Raw genomic sequence first — 17,677 nt, forward strand, 5'->3', positions numbered from 1 at the left:
GCCATGGATGGCAGGACCAAAGCTCTCAAGGGCTTGCAGTTTGGGTTACCAGTTAATAAATTGGTAAACTTCTAGGAAAAATGTGGAAATTTCTAAATTAAACCAGCTTTGTGTTATCATGGCAGTGCATAGAAGAGGAATGTGTCTTCCAAAACCTGGGTGCGGTGGTTTAGTTTTGCTGTGAAAACTAAGCTGACAGCGCACCTGGATTCCACAGCATGTCTGGGTAGAGCACTAGTACAGTCACTGGGACTTTATTCAGCTACATTCTCTGTTATTACATGCATTTTATTGTATATAGCTAAATACTTGGTGTCTTTGTGAAGTAATTCAGCTCCTTCCCTTGTGTTTCCATCTTTCCAACATGTACAGAGGTGACTTGTTGAGGCAGTAGGCATATTCTTCCATCTGAGCTGGATACCGACTTTACTACCTGTAGCTGATGGTCACTGTCCACCTTATTGCCTCCCACAGCTCTGCAGTGAATATTTCCTCACCTGCTTCAGTTCAAACCCAAGAACTCAAGTTTAACTGCACTATATATTTCACTATTGTATTTTTTCTTGTAAATCTATCCCCCGGCAGGCTTGTTAATAATTCAAGATCTGTCCTCTGTCCCATCTGAAGTGCTGGCATGGGGATAGCAGCAGCTGTAATAATGAGGCAGGATCCTGCACCACTGCATGATAGGGAAGAAATCTATGATTTTGTAAATGAATAGTGACTGCTGAGAGAGGTGGAGATTTTCATACCTTGATATACTAATTGGGACCACTGAAAATCAGCATGAGTTGAGCGTGACTTGGTATGATAACTGATGACAAGATTAGGAAAAGAGGAGGATACATTGATAATGGATGGAGATTTGAATTATCTGGGCCAACCCGGTGTGCCTGGTCACTTCACTCTAGAGTTCAAGAAGGTAGGAATATAGATTTTGTGTAAATGCCTGCACCTCTGATTTGTGCTAGTCTCTCCTTTCTGCACAAATACACAATATTCAATAAAGCATAATTAAAAAAAAATCCAGGTTGTTTTTGATTAGGCTGATTAATCCATCAATATCAGCATAACAGTCGAGATCTGCTCTCTTGGGCTCTATCTTCGTGTTAATATAGCTCTGTGTAATAACTGAGAAGTCCACCTTCTCAGCAGAGCTAATTGGCTTGTGTCTGGCCAGATGCTACTGTGACTGTGCTGCTTCCATTTCTGTAACCACTGTGCCATAAGATCTCCACCTGGTTTTTGGTTAGTGTATGTTGGGCATTAGAAGGGAAAGGGAAGTAGACTACATGTAGAAGTACAGGAATTACCTGTGTCTACAACTTTGCAAGCCATTTTGAATTAGGAATCTTCTATATAATGAAAGATTGTCTAGAAGAGTCACAGTTTCCATTATAAAACTAGTGCAGAATAAATGTTTTCTTGAAAGCACTACTAACAAGAGCCTAAACTTTTAGAAAAGCAGTGGAAGTCTTGCTCAGCTGACATGTGACTTATCTGGCATATGGAAATTTGGTCTGTATCTATAATATCTTTGTAAATTACTATTTTATTTAATTAGCAAACACTTAATTAGATAAAGATTTGTCTAGCACCTCCTGTTCATTAAATCAGAAAGCATTCTCTATTTTAATTAGCATGACATTTTCTATAATCAATTTAATGAAATGCCATCTGCAGTTCTAATAATACTGTTTACAGCAAAGACTGATTGACAGATGTGTTGACAGCGAGGTATCAACCTTCTCTTATGTTTGTATTTTAAAAAAAGTAAAATATAAGGAAAAAGGGGACTCTGACATGCTAATGCTGCTCTTCGTGCTGCAAAGCAGAATTTTATTTAAACAAACCAAAACTTAGTAGATATTTTCAATTGGAAAACAAGCATTTACAATCTTCAGGTTTACACTATCAGTAATTTCAGAAGACTGCCCTGAGGCCTCCTTGTTCTAATATCGTGGAGCAGATTTACAGCATTGCTTGGATGTCTCCTCCTCTTTCCTTTGCTTCTAAGACATTACTTGCGCTCTCAAGACTGTTTGATAGATTGCCTTAATATCCAATGGTTTCTATGCACAAAACTGCCAGAGTACTGACACGGCTGTATCACCAGCAAACTCCTTGGGCCCTGCCCTCCAATGGGAGGCCCAGGGGTCATCATCTGGGCCTCCTCTGGCCGAGCAACAGGCAGGCTCTACTAGAGGGACCAGAGGATGTATCTGCTCCTCTTGCTGTGGTACTCGATGGATAGGAAAAAGCCCCAGATTTCAGCCTCTGTTCTGTATTATCACGAGAACAGAGAAAACGAAGTGGTCAAAAGCCCATCAGATTTCTGTAATGCTCAACATTTTTAAGTGAGGGGAGGTTAGGACGTGAATACTTGAAAGAATGTCAGTGCCCAGTGCTTCTGGGCTCCTTTAGGCAATTAGCTTAGGCTAGGATTTACAGTGCTATGTACAAATTAGCCAGCAATTAACTGCCTATGCTCTGTGTACCTTCTTTATAAATCAGTTTATTCTTCAAACTATTCAATATACGTATTAGTAAATTCTAAAACACTATTGAGCCAGGTCCTAGCAAGTTGGATTTGGCATGTCTTGAAACTGATGGATCCACACAGGTTCATCACAGGAGTTACCATGAAATAAATCTTATTATCAACAAGTAATCCAAATTTAGCAAATGTTCTACCAAAATATTTTTGTTTGGCAAACAAAATTCACATTAACAGTTCTGTGAATTTAGTAGAAAGTAGGGTTTTCTTTCCCCAGAGGACTACTATTGATTCTGCTACTCCTTGTCACTATTAGCACATGCAGAGAATATTCAAGCTACAGCTTTTAGTTTTACAATAAGCTTAGACTGCTGTGATGACTAGTAAAGGCTAGAGGGAAAACACAATGTGTATTCATGGGTTAAAAGTCACAGCTTAAAACCTCTCTGAATAGGATGGAATAATATTCAATAAAATAAACCTACTGGTAGCAACTCAACCCTTGCATGGCCAAGGTGAAGCATGCACACAGAACTGGAGGCTCAGATTCAGGAATCTCCTGACTCCTATGGCTTAAGTGAGCCTAAGCTGCCCCTTTAAGTTTTCAGAAATTCTCAGAGTCCATGCAGGGCGGGGTTCCTGCTTTTATGTTTTATCAGGAAATCCCCACTTGTTCCTGAAGCTGTTGGATCTTTCCAAGTACCACACTGATGACTCTCAGTACTTTGTTAACTGGTCATGTCTCATGTCTCTGTTGGTCTGGGATCTCTTGTAATATATCCCAGATTCAGAGACCTACAGAAATGACAAAAAAATTTCCTGTCACCTTTGTTCATTCACACATAGGACATGGCTAGCTGTCTCTTGTCTCTTACAGCTGAAATATGCAGTTAAGTGTGTGAACAGTTTAAGGTACACAGAGAGTGTCTTAGGAAAAAAAATAATGTGATAAGTAGCCTGGAGCTTTTTGTGTCATGTACAGGTCTGAATATGCAATACCACCAACAAAAGAAGAAAACTTCAAACTACTAAAAAGTTGGATAAACACTGAGGTGAAAGTGAATAAGACTAAAACTCAAGAGACTTGAGTTCTGCAACGTGCTATTGATGGGCCGTGTGACCTGCAGCAAATCACTACAGCTCCTCATGTGTCTTCTTTATCTATTACCTTTTTCATTGTCTTTTCTTTTCTAATTCCCATCAGTGGGAAACTGATGATATGTAATAAAGTTTCTAACACAACAGACCTGTGCATTTATAAACAAGGAAAAGGTTGGCTTCTGAGGAAATAGTTGCCCTGCGTAATGTTGTATCCTCGTGGAGCAAGGTGCAATGGCTCTCTCTAAGTAAATCTTGCTTTTCAAGTTGGTGAAAGAACAATTAATGTTCATTTGGGCAACACTAGTGAAAGAGAACAAAGAAACAGCTCAGTGGACTAACGTCACACAACTGTTGTTTGGAATAATTAGATGATTTATTTGGCAAAGCAATTGCAGTCTAGATACCACGTCTCATGGCATTGCTTACAGATACAGTCGTTCTGAGTAAAGTTAATAGAGGCTGGCTCTAAACAATAGTAAGTTTTTAAATGTTTGGAATATGCAAACCTAACTCACAACTTAGGTTTCATAGAATCATTAAGGTTGGGAAAGACCTTTAAGGTCATCAAGTCCAACCATCAACCCCACACCACCATGTCTCCTAAACCGTGCCCTGGAGTGCCACATCTACACGTCTTTTAAATACTCCCAGGGATGGTGACTCCACCACCTCCCTGGACAGCCTGTTCCAATGCCTGACAACCCTTTCAGTGAAGAATTTTTCCTGCTATCCAAACTAAACCTCCCCTGACGCAGCTTGAGGCCATTTCCTCTCATTCTATCGCTAGTACCCTGGGAGAAGAGACCAACCCCCACCTCACTACAACCTCCTTTCAGGTAGTTGTAGAGAGTGATGTGGTCTCCCCTCAGCCTCCTCTTCTGCAGGATAAACCACCCCAGCTCCCTCAAACTCTCCTCATAAGACCTGCTCTCCAGACCCTTCACCAGCTTTGTTGTCCTTCTTTGGACATGCTTCAGCAACTCAATGTCCTTCTTGTAGTTTGCTTTAAAGTATATCATAACTTGACCTTTCAACCCGATCTGTGTAATTTAAATTACAGGACAAGTTGCTTAAGTCTAGTGACATGTGAAATCAGAGCTAATGCTCATCAAGTAAATCGCCACCATTCACTGTCCTACTTTCAGAAAAGGAAATCATTAAAGGCCATATTTACCCTAGGCGAAATTCTTACACTAGCACAATTCGAGGCTTGATTTTCAGTGATATTGATATAATTAAGGCTGGGAGTTAGTCCATTTTTCCCCCCAAATAGTACATAATTTTCATAAGAATTTAAAAATGCCTACATTTTTTTTTAAGATAACGGGAGGCTAGTTGGAACAGTGACATTCTGTAGCATTTAGGACAATTCAGAGTGTTGTTAATTCAATAAATGAGGATAAATCCAATAAATGAGGGTAAAGAAATTATTACAGAATGAATGGGGGTCAAGCTGCTTGTCAAATACAAAAAGTTTTGCATTGATTTCTTTGTATTTTATGATATTTTGCCTGTACTCGACATCCCCTGCAACAATATAAAACAGGCCAGGGACAGTATAAAGCTGCATCTCCTGGAAACAACACTTATCCTGATCCTGAGCAGAATCTTTTACCACTGTTGAACCTAAAGCAGGAACAATAGCTGTAGTGAAATTATTTATATTAAATGCTGCTTTGATTTTAAAAACACCTGGGATTATGATGATGCCTTATTCATGTAGTAGTTGTATCACTGAGGGCTCTATTTATGGTATTGATATATACATCCAAACTGTGATTTAAATTGTATGGCTTAATCATTTCAGCAGAATGTGTGTTCCACGTTCTTCGCCTAGAGATAGAGCACATGATGAAAAGATATACTTTTAAAAACATACAATAGCATAAGAATTTGGACATTTAGCCTCACAATGATAAAATAAATTATTGTTGGTTCTACAGCTAATACAATTTTGTAAGAGGATGTAATATTTATGTTACTGACCCAGGTGAAATTATTATGCTGCAATAATTACAGAAAAATTTTGGCTTGAAAGGGTTTTTTAATGTAATATTTTATTTAATGTTGCATTATTTGTGAAAGCCAAATTAGTTTTAGAGAACCTATTCAGCAGCAGGTTTGGTCTACAGACCTCTGTGCCCACTAGGCAGCCTCCCTCAGAGTCAGGTTTAGAAATAAGCTCTGAATCAAGGTGGAGTAAATTCTTCCTAAAGATTGTTACCTTATTCAAACAGACATCAAGTTTGTCTTCTGACAAACTCAGTGGGCTTAATTAAACTAGACACCATAGTTCTGATGAAAAACCTTGAATATGCAACATAGAGAACAAGAAAGGTATTTATGGCAGCCTTTGCTGAAACCCTGCAATTTAGTGAATTAATTTGGTAAGCTGTACCTGACCATCCCAGCAGGTAAACTAAATCACCTGCTGCAGGGTAAGGCAGAGGAGGGGAGAAAGAGAGGTAGTCCATTTTGTCTGCCTGGTAGAAGTTTCTCTTCCGAGATCTGTGGAATTCACGTGCTGTGCTGCATACCAGATGTGCCTCGTTTGCATGCTCATGCAAAGCATGCAATCTGCATGCTTTGAGAAGCATAGCAGGCACACAGACCCGTGCGGATTCTCTGAACAAGGCTGCAGTACTAGCAACCCCAGTGTCCCGTCTGCAGCTGAGATCAGTATTTGATAGTTTGTAGGTAAGTGGAGTAGAAGGCACAAGCAGCAGATGAATTATGCATCAGAAGGAAAAATAAATATCCTTTGATCCCACAGGCAGTCAACTAAAAAAAACCTCAAGGTTTAAGATTTTTATTAAAATTGTCTTAGCACAGAGCTACAAACACGAGTTATATTGTGCAGACAATGCTGTATTCCCAAAGATTCACTGTGGAAGGGGATGAGAAAATCAATGGAGGGAGTTAAATCCACAGATTCCAGGCCAGAAGAGATTGCAACAGCCATCCAAACTCAATCTTTTATATTTTTACCCACATTCAGACTACACTGATTCTTGACATAACGATCTAAAGAGTATCTTTAAGTAAAAAAAGTCCCAGGGCTGCTGATTCTGTCATCTCCTTTGCTGAGCTCTTCCGTACATTCCAACCTCCATACCTGTCATCAACTTTTCCCTAACTATATATATATGACCTAAATGTCTTTGAACGTTCTCTTTGTTAACCTGAACAATTTTAGCCATTCCAACCTTGCATTTTTATGTTTGCCTTCTGATCCAGAGTTACACTGACCATTTCTTAGCACTCCTCTTTACTCATTTCCCATTCTCGCCGTGTGCATTCCAGGAAGTGGGCATATTACAATAGTGTCAATCTCACCAGTGGTATGAGCAGAGGGAGGATCACCCTAGGACTTTTACTTGTGATCCACTTATGCTGACGAATTGCATCAACTCTTTTTGCCATGGTATTGCACTGAGAACATGTAGTACAGTATTTATCTGTATAAGCCCCTAAGCTTTTCTTTCCATCACTCTTCATCAGTTCCGGTCTCCCTTCTACCATAATGAATGGTTAACCAGGTGAGACAGATCACTTGGTAGGAGTACCTGTGTTCCTCTTTGTTTTTCTTAATGATTACAATTTTTAATCCTTCTAATGTGTTTCCCATTAGTTCTGTGTAATGTAAGCTTTGGAATCACAATGTCATAAAATAGATTGAATACCTTGATGGAAAACCCAATATTCAGTTTCAGCATGGTTGCCTCTATCAAACATAACCCTGAAAAACTTTAACAAAATCTATGTTCCTTAAAATGCTATCAGGCATTAATTATATTGCTAGCCAGTATTTTGTAGGAATAATTCTGGATTTATTGTGCCAATATTTTATTTGGGACTGATGTGAGGGTAACTTATGGACAGACCCTTGGATGTCTGTCTTCACCTTTTAGCAGCACAGAATAATCTTATCAGTCATCCAATGCTCTAGAGTTTCCAAAGTTTTCAGAAATTTGAGAACTATTACAAGTAAGAAATGCTCAGTGAGTTGTTTTAAAGACCGTTTTGTGTACATCATCCCGGGCTGGTGACTTGATAACTCGTGTTCTCTGTAGAGGCTTCCTCACAGTCTTGTTTCTCAAGACAGAATGCTTTCTGTTTTAGTGATGTCCTTAGTGGGTAATGTGGCTCTTAAGTGCTGCAATTTGTGCCCAGCCAAGAGTTTTTTACGTGATACTACTCTTTGTTTTAAATCAAACGAGAATTTCTTTGAAGTAGGAACTCTGCTTCTCTGAATGGCTTTGTGAAGTGTCCGGGATCCCTAAACTTCTTTGTGGTGAAGACACCAAGATAATAATCAAAATAAGTCAACCAGTTGTGTAAATGGACAACATTAAGGACTAGGTATTATTTTCTTCTGTAGACTTTTTGACCCTAGGTAACAGAATTTTCAAAACAAATGTATGTTTATGGCTCTTATTTACATTTGAGCTATCAATGAAAAAAGTCATCATTATGTTCTGTGACCATCAACTCTAACATTATCCAGCCTGACAAGCCATTGATTGGAATGAGACTTCCATATAAATTAATATGATTACTTTTGAAGACTGTATTTATGCTCAATGCTTGCATGATATTTTGATATAATATTTTATCTGAGAAACCCATGTATTTTGCAAACGTTCATTTAATTTATTCAGTATAGGAGTTAACTACTGAGTCCAGCATAGAGATGAAAGCCCAAGTTCAGTGAGAGATATAATTACTGTTCAGAAGTCTGTCTTTTGAAAAGGTTTAACTCTCAGTTCTCTGTTCTGATCATTTGAATAAATTATGTTCTAACTTGAGAACAAAGGCTTTAATTTGTTTGCTATTCCAAATGCTTTTTCACCCCTTGTATACGACTTGCAAGAAGAGCCCAAGGACTGTGTATTTTACCTGTGTCCTGTTAGCATTTTTAAGGCAAAGTTCTTTTATTAGTGAAATGTTCCGGTAGGATTAGTTAATGTGGCATGATGTTATAAATCCTATTGGCCAAATGTACATGACATACAGAAGAGTAAATAACTGAGCAAAAGGTACATTCTGATACTGTTGTTTGGATTTGGGTAACTTATTAGTCTCACCTATGGACCAAAAATGCCTTTTTCAGAGCACTGTTGAGGCAGGGGGCATGAACACGGCTAGTTGTTGACAGCTGTTCAATGTCTCTGGGTTATACGTGCCATCTCTCACATCATGGTTTACTCATAACTTATAACTGGGGACAGCTCTTTTTTCTGTAATATTGCTTAGCTCCTTGGTACATCATCACTGGCGATTTTCAGTACTGGGGTGCCTGAAAGGGTACATGCAAAAAACCCTAAAAGAAGTTGCAAGAACTTTGATGTTCTGTAGTAGCCAATAACCTGAAAGCACAATAACTTTCTACAAAGTGCTACCTCTTTTTATTCCGAATGAATATTTGAAATCTTTCTAAGACGTTGCTATTAATTCCGCACTTCACAATCTAATTTTCCTTCCTAGACAACAGCTCTGACAATCCTGTCCTAAACTCCATCAATCCCACCCCACTTCCCAGCCATGATCCTAAAATAGTTTAGTAAGCTCTTAAAATGAGGCTTCATTAATTTTACAGAACATAGCAGAGGACATTCACTAGTGCTGTATATCTAGAGTTTCTGTGGAGTCAATTAAAATAGAGCTACATTTTTCTGAATAAGCGAAGCATATTTTTTATGATATCATAACCTTTTTCTCCATCATGTTTACTTCCCACTTCATAAAATTCAGGGATCTGTAACGAATTTCTCAGACATTACTGAGGATTAGTAAAGTTCTTTTGTGTTTCCTTTAGGCTTAATTTAGAACTTCCCTTACGCTTTCTACATTTTTATAACAAAGTAGTTTGATTAAATATAAGTCTCTTACACGGGTTTTAAATAACATGAAAGAGTCAGCACTCAGTCTGTTCAATCTCTTATTAGAAATAGTGGGAAATTTGGAACCAATATTGTTTTTTAAATCAAGGCTTATGTAGTTATTGTGTATTTCTTGATAATTTTGCAGGTACTGATACAAACAGATACAAAGCCTTTTTCATAGCAGCCACAATTAATTTTTAAAATTTTTTTCTTTAGTTCAGGTGTATTCCATTATTTTTCCTATGGAAACTTATAAATCAAGTAAGTGGTGGAAGAAAAAAAATACAACAGTTCACCCTGCAGTGTTTTAAATGTTCTACAAATGGACCTATTTAGCTTTAACCCTCCTTTGCTAACATTCAGCTTATGTAACCATCTGGTATTCTGTGGCCCAGCATTAATCACATGGGACAAGGACTGTCTTAAGCTATAGTACATATCTTTGTCAATCCAGTTGCCAGAGATACAGACTAGTACAGAAGTTTTGTTAGAATCACTTCTACAGGGATATGTGACTATGGTGTCCAGCAAAAGCTTTTTTCTGTGCAAAACTTTGGTATATGGCCCTTTTCATAGTGAATATGGTTCGACCTTAAGGTGTCAGAGTGACAATGGTATCTAGGTGAGAGCAGTTTCACATTCAAGATGTCACTTTGTTCACAGTGACCCCATTTTTGCCACAGAAAATGTTTCCATTTAAGTGAAATAATATTTTAGAGTGAGGTGAACGTGCTATATGACATAAACTGATATATTTGAAACGCATGAGGCAAATCAACAAAAGTAGATGTTGTGAGTGAAATTCTGCTCTCAGTCTCATGTATTGTAATCAAGATATTTTAATGACTGTAATATGCTGGTTTTCTCTACAGGTGTATTAAATACTCAGTGTGTTTGCTAACTGTTAATGCCTTTGTTGTTGCAGATACAGCAGTGGTGTACAAAAATAGGAATGGACATGTTGTTGAACTGAATGTAGAAACGAATACAACTACATTATTATTGGAAAACACAACTTTTGTAAGTAATATATGTTATTTACTCATTTCTTAGTGGAAGTCAGCAGGCGTTTTTTCATGCAACAGGAGTGAGAGAGTGTGATATTGAAAGGTTACAGAAAATATGTTTATAACCTAGAGTAGATTATATATAAATGGAAAGTACAACCCATGCCTCTGACAGCGCACAATTTCTGGCTGAAGTTATTTTTTGTTTTCTTCAACCTACGTGTAAATAACCAAGATGATGGAGGTCCATGCTTTGTTCAGGCCATTTGAAGGATCATGCCTGGCATACGTGCTGGCGAATCTGCCTGACGTCTATTATAAGAGATTTCGTAAAATGGGGGGATGCTACTCAAAATATTGAGAGCTTTTCCCTATTAGAAAAGGGGAAGAGTGTTCAAAAGTCATAGGAAGATTTTCCTTTAAGCAATAAAATATGCAAAGAAAAATACATTTCCTAGTCCTGTTAATCTCTGGCTTACTTGTTCCTCTGTGCTTTAATGGCAAACCAGATGCTTGGGGATTATTCCTCTTGACCAGTAAATAGTATATGCACGAGTGGTTTGCATATGCTTCTGATGCCTTAGTCTGCATTTTTTTTTGCTTTGCTTGGTGGTGGTGTTCTCACTGATAGCACTTACATCCTACGCTGTGATTCTCGTTTATCAGGGTTTTGCAGCATAAACGCGTGGCTTGTCAATCTTTCCTCAGAAATACTCCATACAGACCACTGGCTGTTATTGTTAATCCCTGTATTTTTAATTTAGTGAAATCTTTTGCACTTGCAGACCCAAAAGGATGACTCATTTTCATCAGTGGTCTTTGACAAAGGCTGATTTTATTCCTGGTCTGTTCCTGGCCTTTGCTGATACAGATTCTTCATTTCAAAGCATAAAGCCCCTGGTGACCTTTTCTTCTAACTACTTGAACTAGAAGGAGGAGAGCAGAAGTTCAGGAGAAAGGACTTGAAGCTGACTTCCTAGGTCAATATGAAGATGAAGGAGAAGGGAGGAGAGAATTGTATTTTAATGGCATGTGTGTGAGGCTCCCTTCTGCAAGCTGAACCCTTCCATATACTGGGATGTGCCTCACGGTACCTCCTATCCCCAAAAAAACTGGCAGACATGATGAAAAGTGGGTGAAAAGGTGAATTTCTGTAAAGTACAAACTGCAAAGTATCACAAAAGCATTCTCCCCTCTTATTTGGGTATATGTGTGTGAGCACTTGCCTGGCTAAGTAGAGGATTAACTGTGTCAGGCCTATGTATTGCCTTTATAGCTTGAATGGAGCAGCTGCTTGGACATCCCTGGCTATAAAGCTTGACTTTATGACAAGACTTGAGTTTCCTCACAGATGAATTAATACGCTTTTGGCTGCAAGTGTTTGGATCATGCGATGTCAAGTGTAATGCCAGCCTGACAGGCTATTCAGGCCATTGTGCTAAACCAGTCTTGCCAAGTAACGGTGGATCAGTATGGACAGGCTGCTTCCTACTGCGAGCATCGCCTCGTCACGAAGTTGCTCTTCTCTGGGCTGAGAAATCTCTAGTTACTAGATATCTACCTTTAATTAGAAATGTGGGAAGCTGATCCAAAATGGATAATATTCATGCAAGCATTTAACAATTATTTATGAAACCAGAGACAAATAAAAACATAAGTGTTCTTTCCTGCAAAGTTCCTCTCTACACAGTCAATAGCCAAGAGTGTTAGAGGTAAATAAAGTGAATTCCAGCAATGGTGATTCATATGGAAGTAGAATAAAAAGCTGAAAAGAGCAGAAGACTCAGTAAGTTTTTTGCTGTATGTTTGGCAGAGAGCAATGGGAAAAGTTGCTGTGCCAAGCTGTCTGTTGGCAAGGTGGCCAGCAATCCTAACAGATCTTAACTTTATAGAAGCAGATGTATGGCTGGAATCAAAAGCTGTCCTGTTCTTCTAAGCTCCACTGTCCCCAAATTCACACTGCTAAATGTGCTCTTCCAAAGTTAGACACCTGGATCGTTAATCAAACATTTTCCTCACTCAGTGTCACATCTGCTTAATCACTGGTGCATAATTAGAATGGTGCTGGTTTAATGACTCTGCAGAGATGTCTTGTATTAATAAAAAATACAGCACAGCCCCAACATGGGCAGTGGCAATGCAAGTTCCCTTATTCTTCCTGATCAAATGGTTTTAGTCACGAAGTGTCACCTTTCGATGGGAGTTATTAGTCTGCTTTCAATCTGTGTTCCCTCTCCTGTTTGCCTCTCTGCTCAAGCAGCCTGCACAACCGGCAGGTTTTTCTTAGTAATGTTGATAATTGTCCATCGAAAATTGAACTGCCACGATAAACTTATTGCACAGGGGCAAGGGGCTAGTAATGACTCTTTGTCACTACTGATTGGGCTGTATTTCAACCAGCAGCTCGGAAGAGATTTTCTTTTTTCCTCATTACTAATCCCCTGAAGCAGTCTTCCACTGTGTACAGATCGCTGGCTCTTCTTTTGCATCTCAGAGACTGCCGTTTTTGTGCAAAGTTTGTTTCTTTTATCCTTCTCTGTGTTGCTTATTGTCTAAAAGTCAGAAAGCCCTAGTGAAAAGCCACTATGCTCACTATACATGTGTATCAGCAAAAAAGTAGACGGCGGGTTTTCTTAAAAACATATATATATAAAAGATTTTTTTAAAATCCAGTTTGAAAAAATACCATTAAAAATAGCGATACACCTGGAAAGAAGAAAGGCTAGTGTTTTGTCATTCTAAGATGCCCATTTGTCTTCAGTAGGGAAATACCTGCCCAAAGTTCCTGAGTGAAAAGTATTTTTTTTCCAGTTTCATTAAGTTTTATTCAGAGAATAGAAGAAATTACTGCATTTCATTTACCCTTTTCCAATAGAATCCTTTTCTATAATCAATCTATTAGTAAAACAATCTAAGCTTAATATAATTAGACTATTAGTAAAGCAATATTATGGATAAGAAATACATTGATACAAGTGAAAAGTGTAGTTCGTAAAGCACACAGAATATCTATGAGCATCTCTGGAGATAATAATTTCAAGGCATTTTCTAAAATATATTTGTCCTCTGAGTGTATTCATGTAGTATATCCTGTTTAAGCTGTCTAATAAACAGTTAATATTCTGAGCCAGTGGCATATAAATGTTAACAGCTGGAGGCTGGGCAAGTCTATTAAATGGAGCCAAAAAAAGCCCTAGACATTAATCACTGTGTGGCATCCTGGTGTTTGCAATGCCGCCTCGATACGTGATTACAATATGTTCTCTATCATCTCTCTGAGGTCCCAATCACCATGATCATAAGTGACATGCCTACCCGTTCTTCAGCATTTAGCAATACTTTATTACTCATTATAGTTCCAAAGTAAGTAACATTCTACCATATTTATCTAAGTAATGCCAGTGTTTAACAAGCATTTGTTTTATACCTTTTGCTGTCAACTATTGCATAAAGTCACTAAGAGCAGTTTACCAGTTCACGTACAACCCAGCCACAAGATCTGGCTAAGCTGGGGAAGAGAACATGGAGGACCACATGGTTTCTTTTGCTCAGGGGAGGTTGTCCATCTGGTCCCTTATCAGGCTTCTAGATCAGCCTCTCTAGCCTGTTTTATAGTCCTTAAACCCAAACCAAAATGCAAAAAGCAAACTCAGCAATGGGAGGGAACGTGTGTAGGGACTGTGTTCTGTTATGGTACTTTCCAAATGTGTTGAATCCTCTGATAGAAAGCTTTAGAAATTTTGCCTTCATTTCTCCCTCTTAAAAAAAGCTGCAATAATTATGCAAGTGGTAAGGCTCTTATTTGTTAGCCCTCAGTTCCACTGCTTTTGTGGTGGATGTATGCAAAATTAATCGGATTCTACGCATACGCCCTAACAAACACACAGTCCAGGATCCTGGGTCAGAAATGAATCTAGCTTGACTCCTTAAGCCTTTTGAGTGTAATTCATGGGATGTATTTTGAATCATCAAATACGAGGCTATGGATTTGTTTGCAATGCCTGATGATAAAAGTATAATTGATTTCAGTTTGGAAACTCTAGAATAGTCTCGTATCTACAACAGCTTCCCCCGGCTGTATGCTTTGGACTCTTCTTAAACCCAGGAGTTCCTGACTTTCTCTCCCCCTTGATATTGATACCTTTCCACAACTCGTTTCAAGCTGAAGGGAAAACTGCATCGTGGCGCACAGCAAACAAATGCTACTTAGTTGCAAACCTGTTTCCACGGCCTTGCCGGGAGTAAACCCTAGGCTATGTTGAATTGTCATTTACTGTAGACCATCTTTTACACAAGGATGGAGAGAGAAGGATTACTTCTTGCTGCCTGCTAATTAGGGGATGGCATCAGAAGGGTGAGCAGAGCAGGAATAGCGTTGGCTCATGAATCATGATTAGGCTGTGGCAGCCCAGCTGTGAAAACCCTGTGGAGGCCTTGCAGCCTAAAGCAGAGATTGAGAGTTTTAGTCTGAGCAGAGCTTTTGGCAGGGACTGTTTTGTGCTGTTTTACAGAGCATAGTTCATAAACGGCCCTTCTCTGCTTTTTGATTTTTTCTTTTGTTTTGCGTTCCCCACCACCACACCCCCTTTCTCTTTTGTTGATTGATGTAGATTTAATTGCAAGAGTAGTTTACATGCTTATATTTTAAGAGCCTTGCATAAGAGATTAATGAAAGGATGAATAATGGTAAACACATTAAACACTATATAACCACATAAACAATAGTAATTGTTGCAACACTGGACACTTTAATGACCCACACGTGTTTTAAATAGGTGGTTATGAACATTGTAACAGTATCTCTGCTCTCCCATGCTCCTCTAAATGTTAAATAGCCCCCTCAGCAAAACCTTTTCAGTAGAGGGAGTTTTATGAGTTAGGGTTTATTGTTACAGTGCACCACTGTGCGTAGGGATGGGAAAGCCTGACAGATGGACGGGTTTGCAGTCACTGTGGTTTAGTGATAGCCATTGGTTTTTGTCCGAGTGAAGGAGGTTTCAACACAAAAAATGCAAGGGACAGTACTCCAAACTGTCAAGTCAGGGTAGCTCTGTGTGGGATCTCTCTAAATAATACTCCTGATGAGTTTATCCCTTGATGTAGAAAATAGTTAAGGGTTAACTGTACCAAAGATGGGGAATGGGCGGGGAGAAAATTTTGTCAGCCGCACAGGACTAGTCATGCCCTTTTTGTATTCTACAGTCTCTTCCTCATGTGTGTGAAAGCTCTTGGGAATACATGAGGAAGTTCAGGTGGGTTTGGGGAGTTTGGTTTGCGCTTTTGAGAATGACCCACCCAGGGTGGCCATTGTCCATAGGGTAGAGTCCAGCTTAGATCATGGTTCGAGGCACATTAATCTTTTACACTGGATAGGAAACCTGAGTGTTAACAGTTCCAACACTTAGTATTGCAGTGGTTTTGGATCTAGATTAAATGCTTGGGTAACACAAGAACTAGTGCATTAAGAAATGTAACCTTGGAAACGCAAGTTTTTCAACATTCTAATTATCATGCGTTTTCCTAATTACAACCTGACTCTCTTCTCAGAGGTCTTCTGTTTTTACTGCTGCGCAGCTTGCTCTTCTGCTAGGATCCACTCTCAGCTGCTCTCATCTAATGTCCCCATGATCCATCTCCTTTCAGTCACAGCAGTGGTAATGCAAGGAAAATCCCATTGTTCCCTTGATTGCTGGTACCACATGAGGAAATCGCTCCATGCCAAATGCCTGGTGATTTTGTAGCTAGTGTATTTCTGTCCCATATGATTCCTCTTATGCATTGCTATTTGGTCAATGCCAGTCTGATAAGTTGACCTGAATACCTGTGGATGCTAATGAACTACCAGACATCGATGTTCAGCTATACCATTAAGTTAAAATTCTGATAGAGATGTAGGTATGTGATATAGAGAGATGTATAATTTCCTAAGCAGTAGTATTGACATCAAGCTTTAAAGTAACAATCTAGGGGTCTTGAAATATTTTATCCTGGATTGTCGTGGTTCAGCTTCAGTCAGCAACTGAACACCACGCAGCCACTCGCTCACTCTCCCCACCCCTCTGGGATGGGGTACAGAATTGGAAGAGCAAAAGCAAAAGGGAAAAAAAAACTTGTGGGTTGAGATAAGAACAGTTTAGTAATGAAAATAAAATAATAATGATTATGATAATAATAACAATAATGATAATGTAATAAAAAGGAAAAGGGAAAAAGAAAATAATACAAACCCATAAATGATACAGCCGCTCACCACCCGCCGACCGATGCTGCTGGTCCCTGAGCTGCAATTGCTGCCTCCCTCCCGTGGCCAGCTCCTCCCAGGTAACATACTGGGCACGACGTTACATGACATGGAATATCCCTTTGGCCAGTTTGGATCCGCTCTCTTAGCTGTGCCCCCTCCCCTCCCGGCTTCTTGTGCATTTGAAAATATGTTGTTCTTCAGAATTTTGTTTCCCATTTTATTCATCCATACGGAAGAGGTGGAAGAAAAACCAATAGTGTGTGGTGAGGGGGTTATAAGGGGTCCCTTTTATTTACTTGTTGCAAAATTGCTTTTTCTTTTGCTTTTGCTCTCAGTCTCAAGCTGTTCTCCTCTTCTTTCCATGCAAAACTGTATTTAGCAAGAGATAATTGGAATGTGAGTGAGAGGAGGAAGCTGGAAAGCTGAAGGGCAAAAGGCTGTTTAAATGCAGTGTCCTTTTGCCTCTATTTGGGTTTTACCCTTGCAATCTATGGTGACAGTGAGACTAGCAGTCATTGCCTGTCCATGGGATTGTCACATCATGCATTGCTGTCATGAGAAGAATTAAAACTTTTTATCATGTGAGGTATTTCAAAGAAACCTAGAAATACAATGTTCGGTATGGTTAGACCTAAATATACAGTCAGTGCGGGTTTTGGTTGGGTGAGGAATATAAGATCAGATGCAGGATCGTTCTTTCATATCTAAAAAAGTGAAATGATATAAAATTCAGCAATATAGAAAAATGGATGACAGATTTGTTAATTAAGAAGGGAAGACAGTGTACAGGTGTTTAAAAACATTTTTTTGGAATCAGAACTATGCAACAGTGTGAAATGTAACTAATTTAGGTATTCCAGCATTTTATCTAGTGAAAGAGTTTTCTAGTTGCATACAGCTGACAGTTTTCATACAGATTTTAAGTCTTGATATGGTTCAGCAG

General features: G+C 38.9%; 1 protein-coding gene across 2 annotated transcripts in view; it reads left to right on the forward strand.

Annotated features, from left to right (window-relative positions):
- The window catches only part of DPP10 (dipeptidyl peptidase like 10), a 298,202-nt gene that overhangs the window by 130,101 nt on the left and 150,424 nt on the right, over nt 1-17,677 (forward strand). For both annotated transcript variants that reach the window (XM_075092913.1, XM_075092914.1), the window contains exon 4: nt 10,409-10,503. In XM_075092913.1, coding sequence (XP_074949014.1) covers nt 10,409-10,503 — 95 coding nt within the window. The remainder of the gene's footprint in view (nt 1-10,408; nt 10,504-17,677) is intronic.

The sequence above is a fragment of the Phalacrocorax aristotelis genome, chromosome 5 (genome assembly GCF_949628215.1).
Source record: "Phalacrocorax aristotelis chromosome 5, bGulAri2.1, whole genome shotgun sequence".
NCBI lineage: Eukaryota > Metazoa > Chordata > Aves > Suliformes > Phalacrocoracidae > Phalacrocorax > Phalacrocorax aristotelis.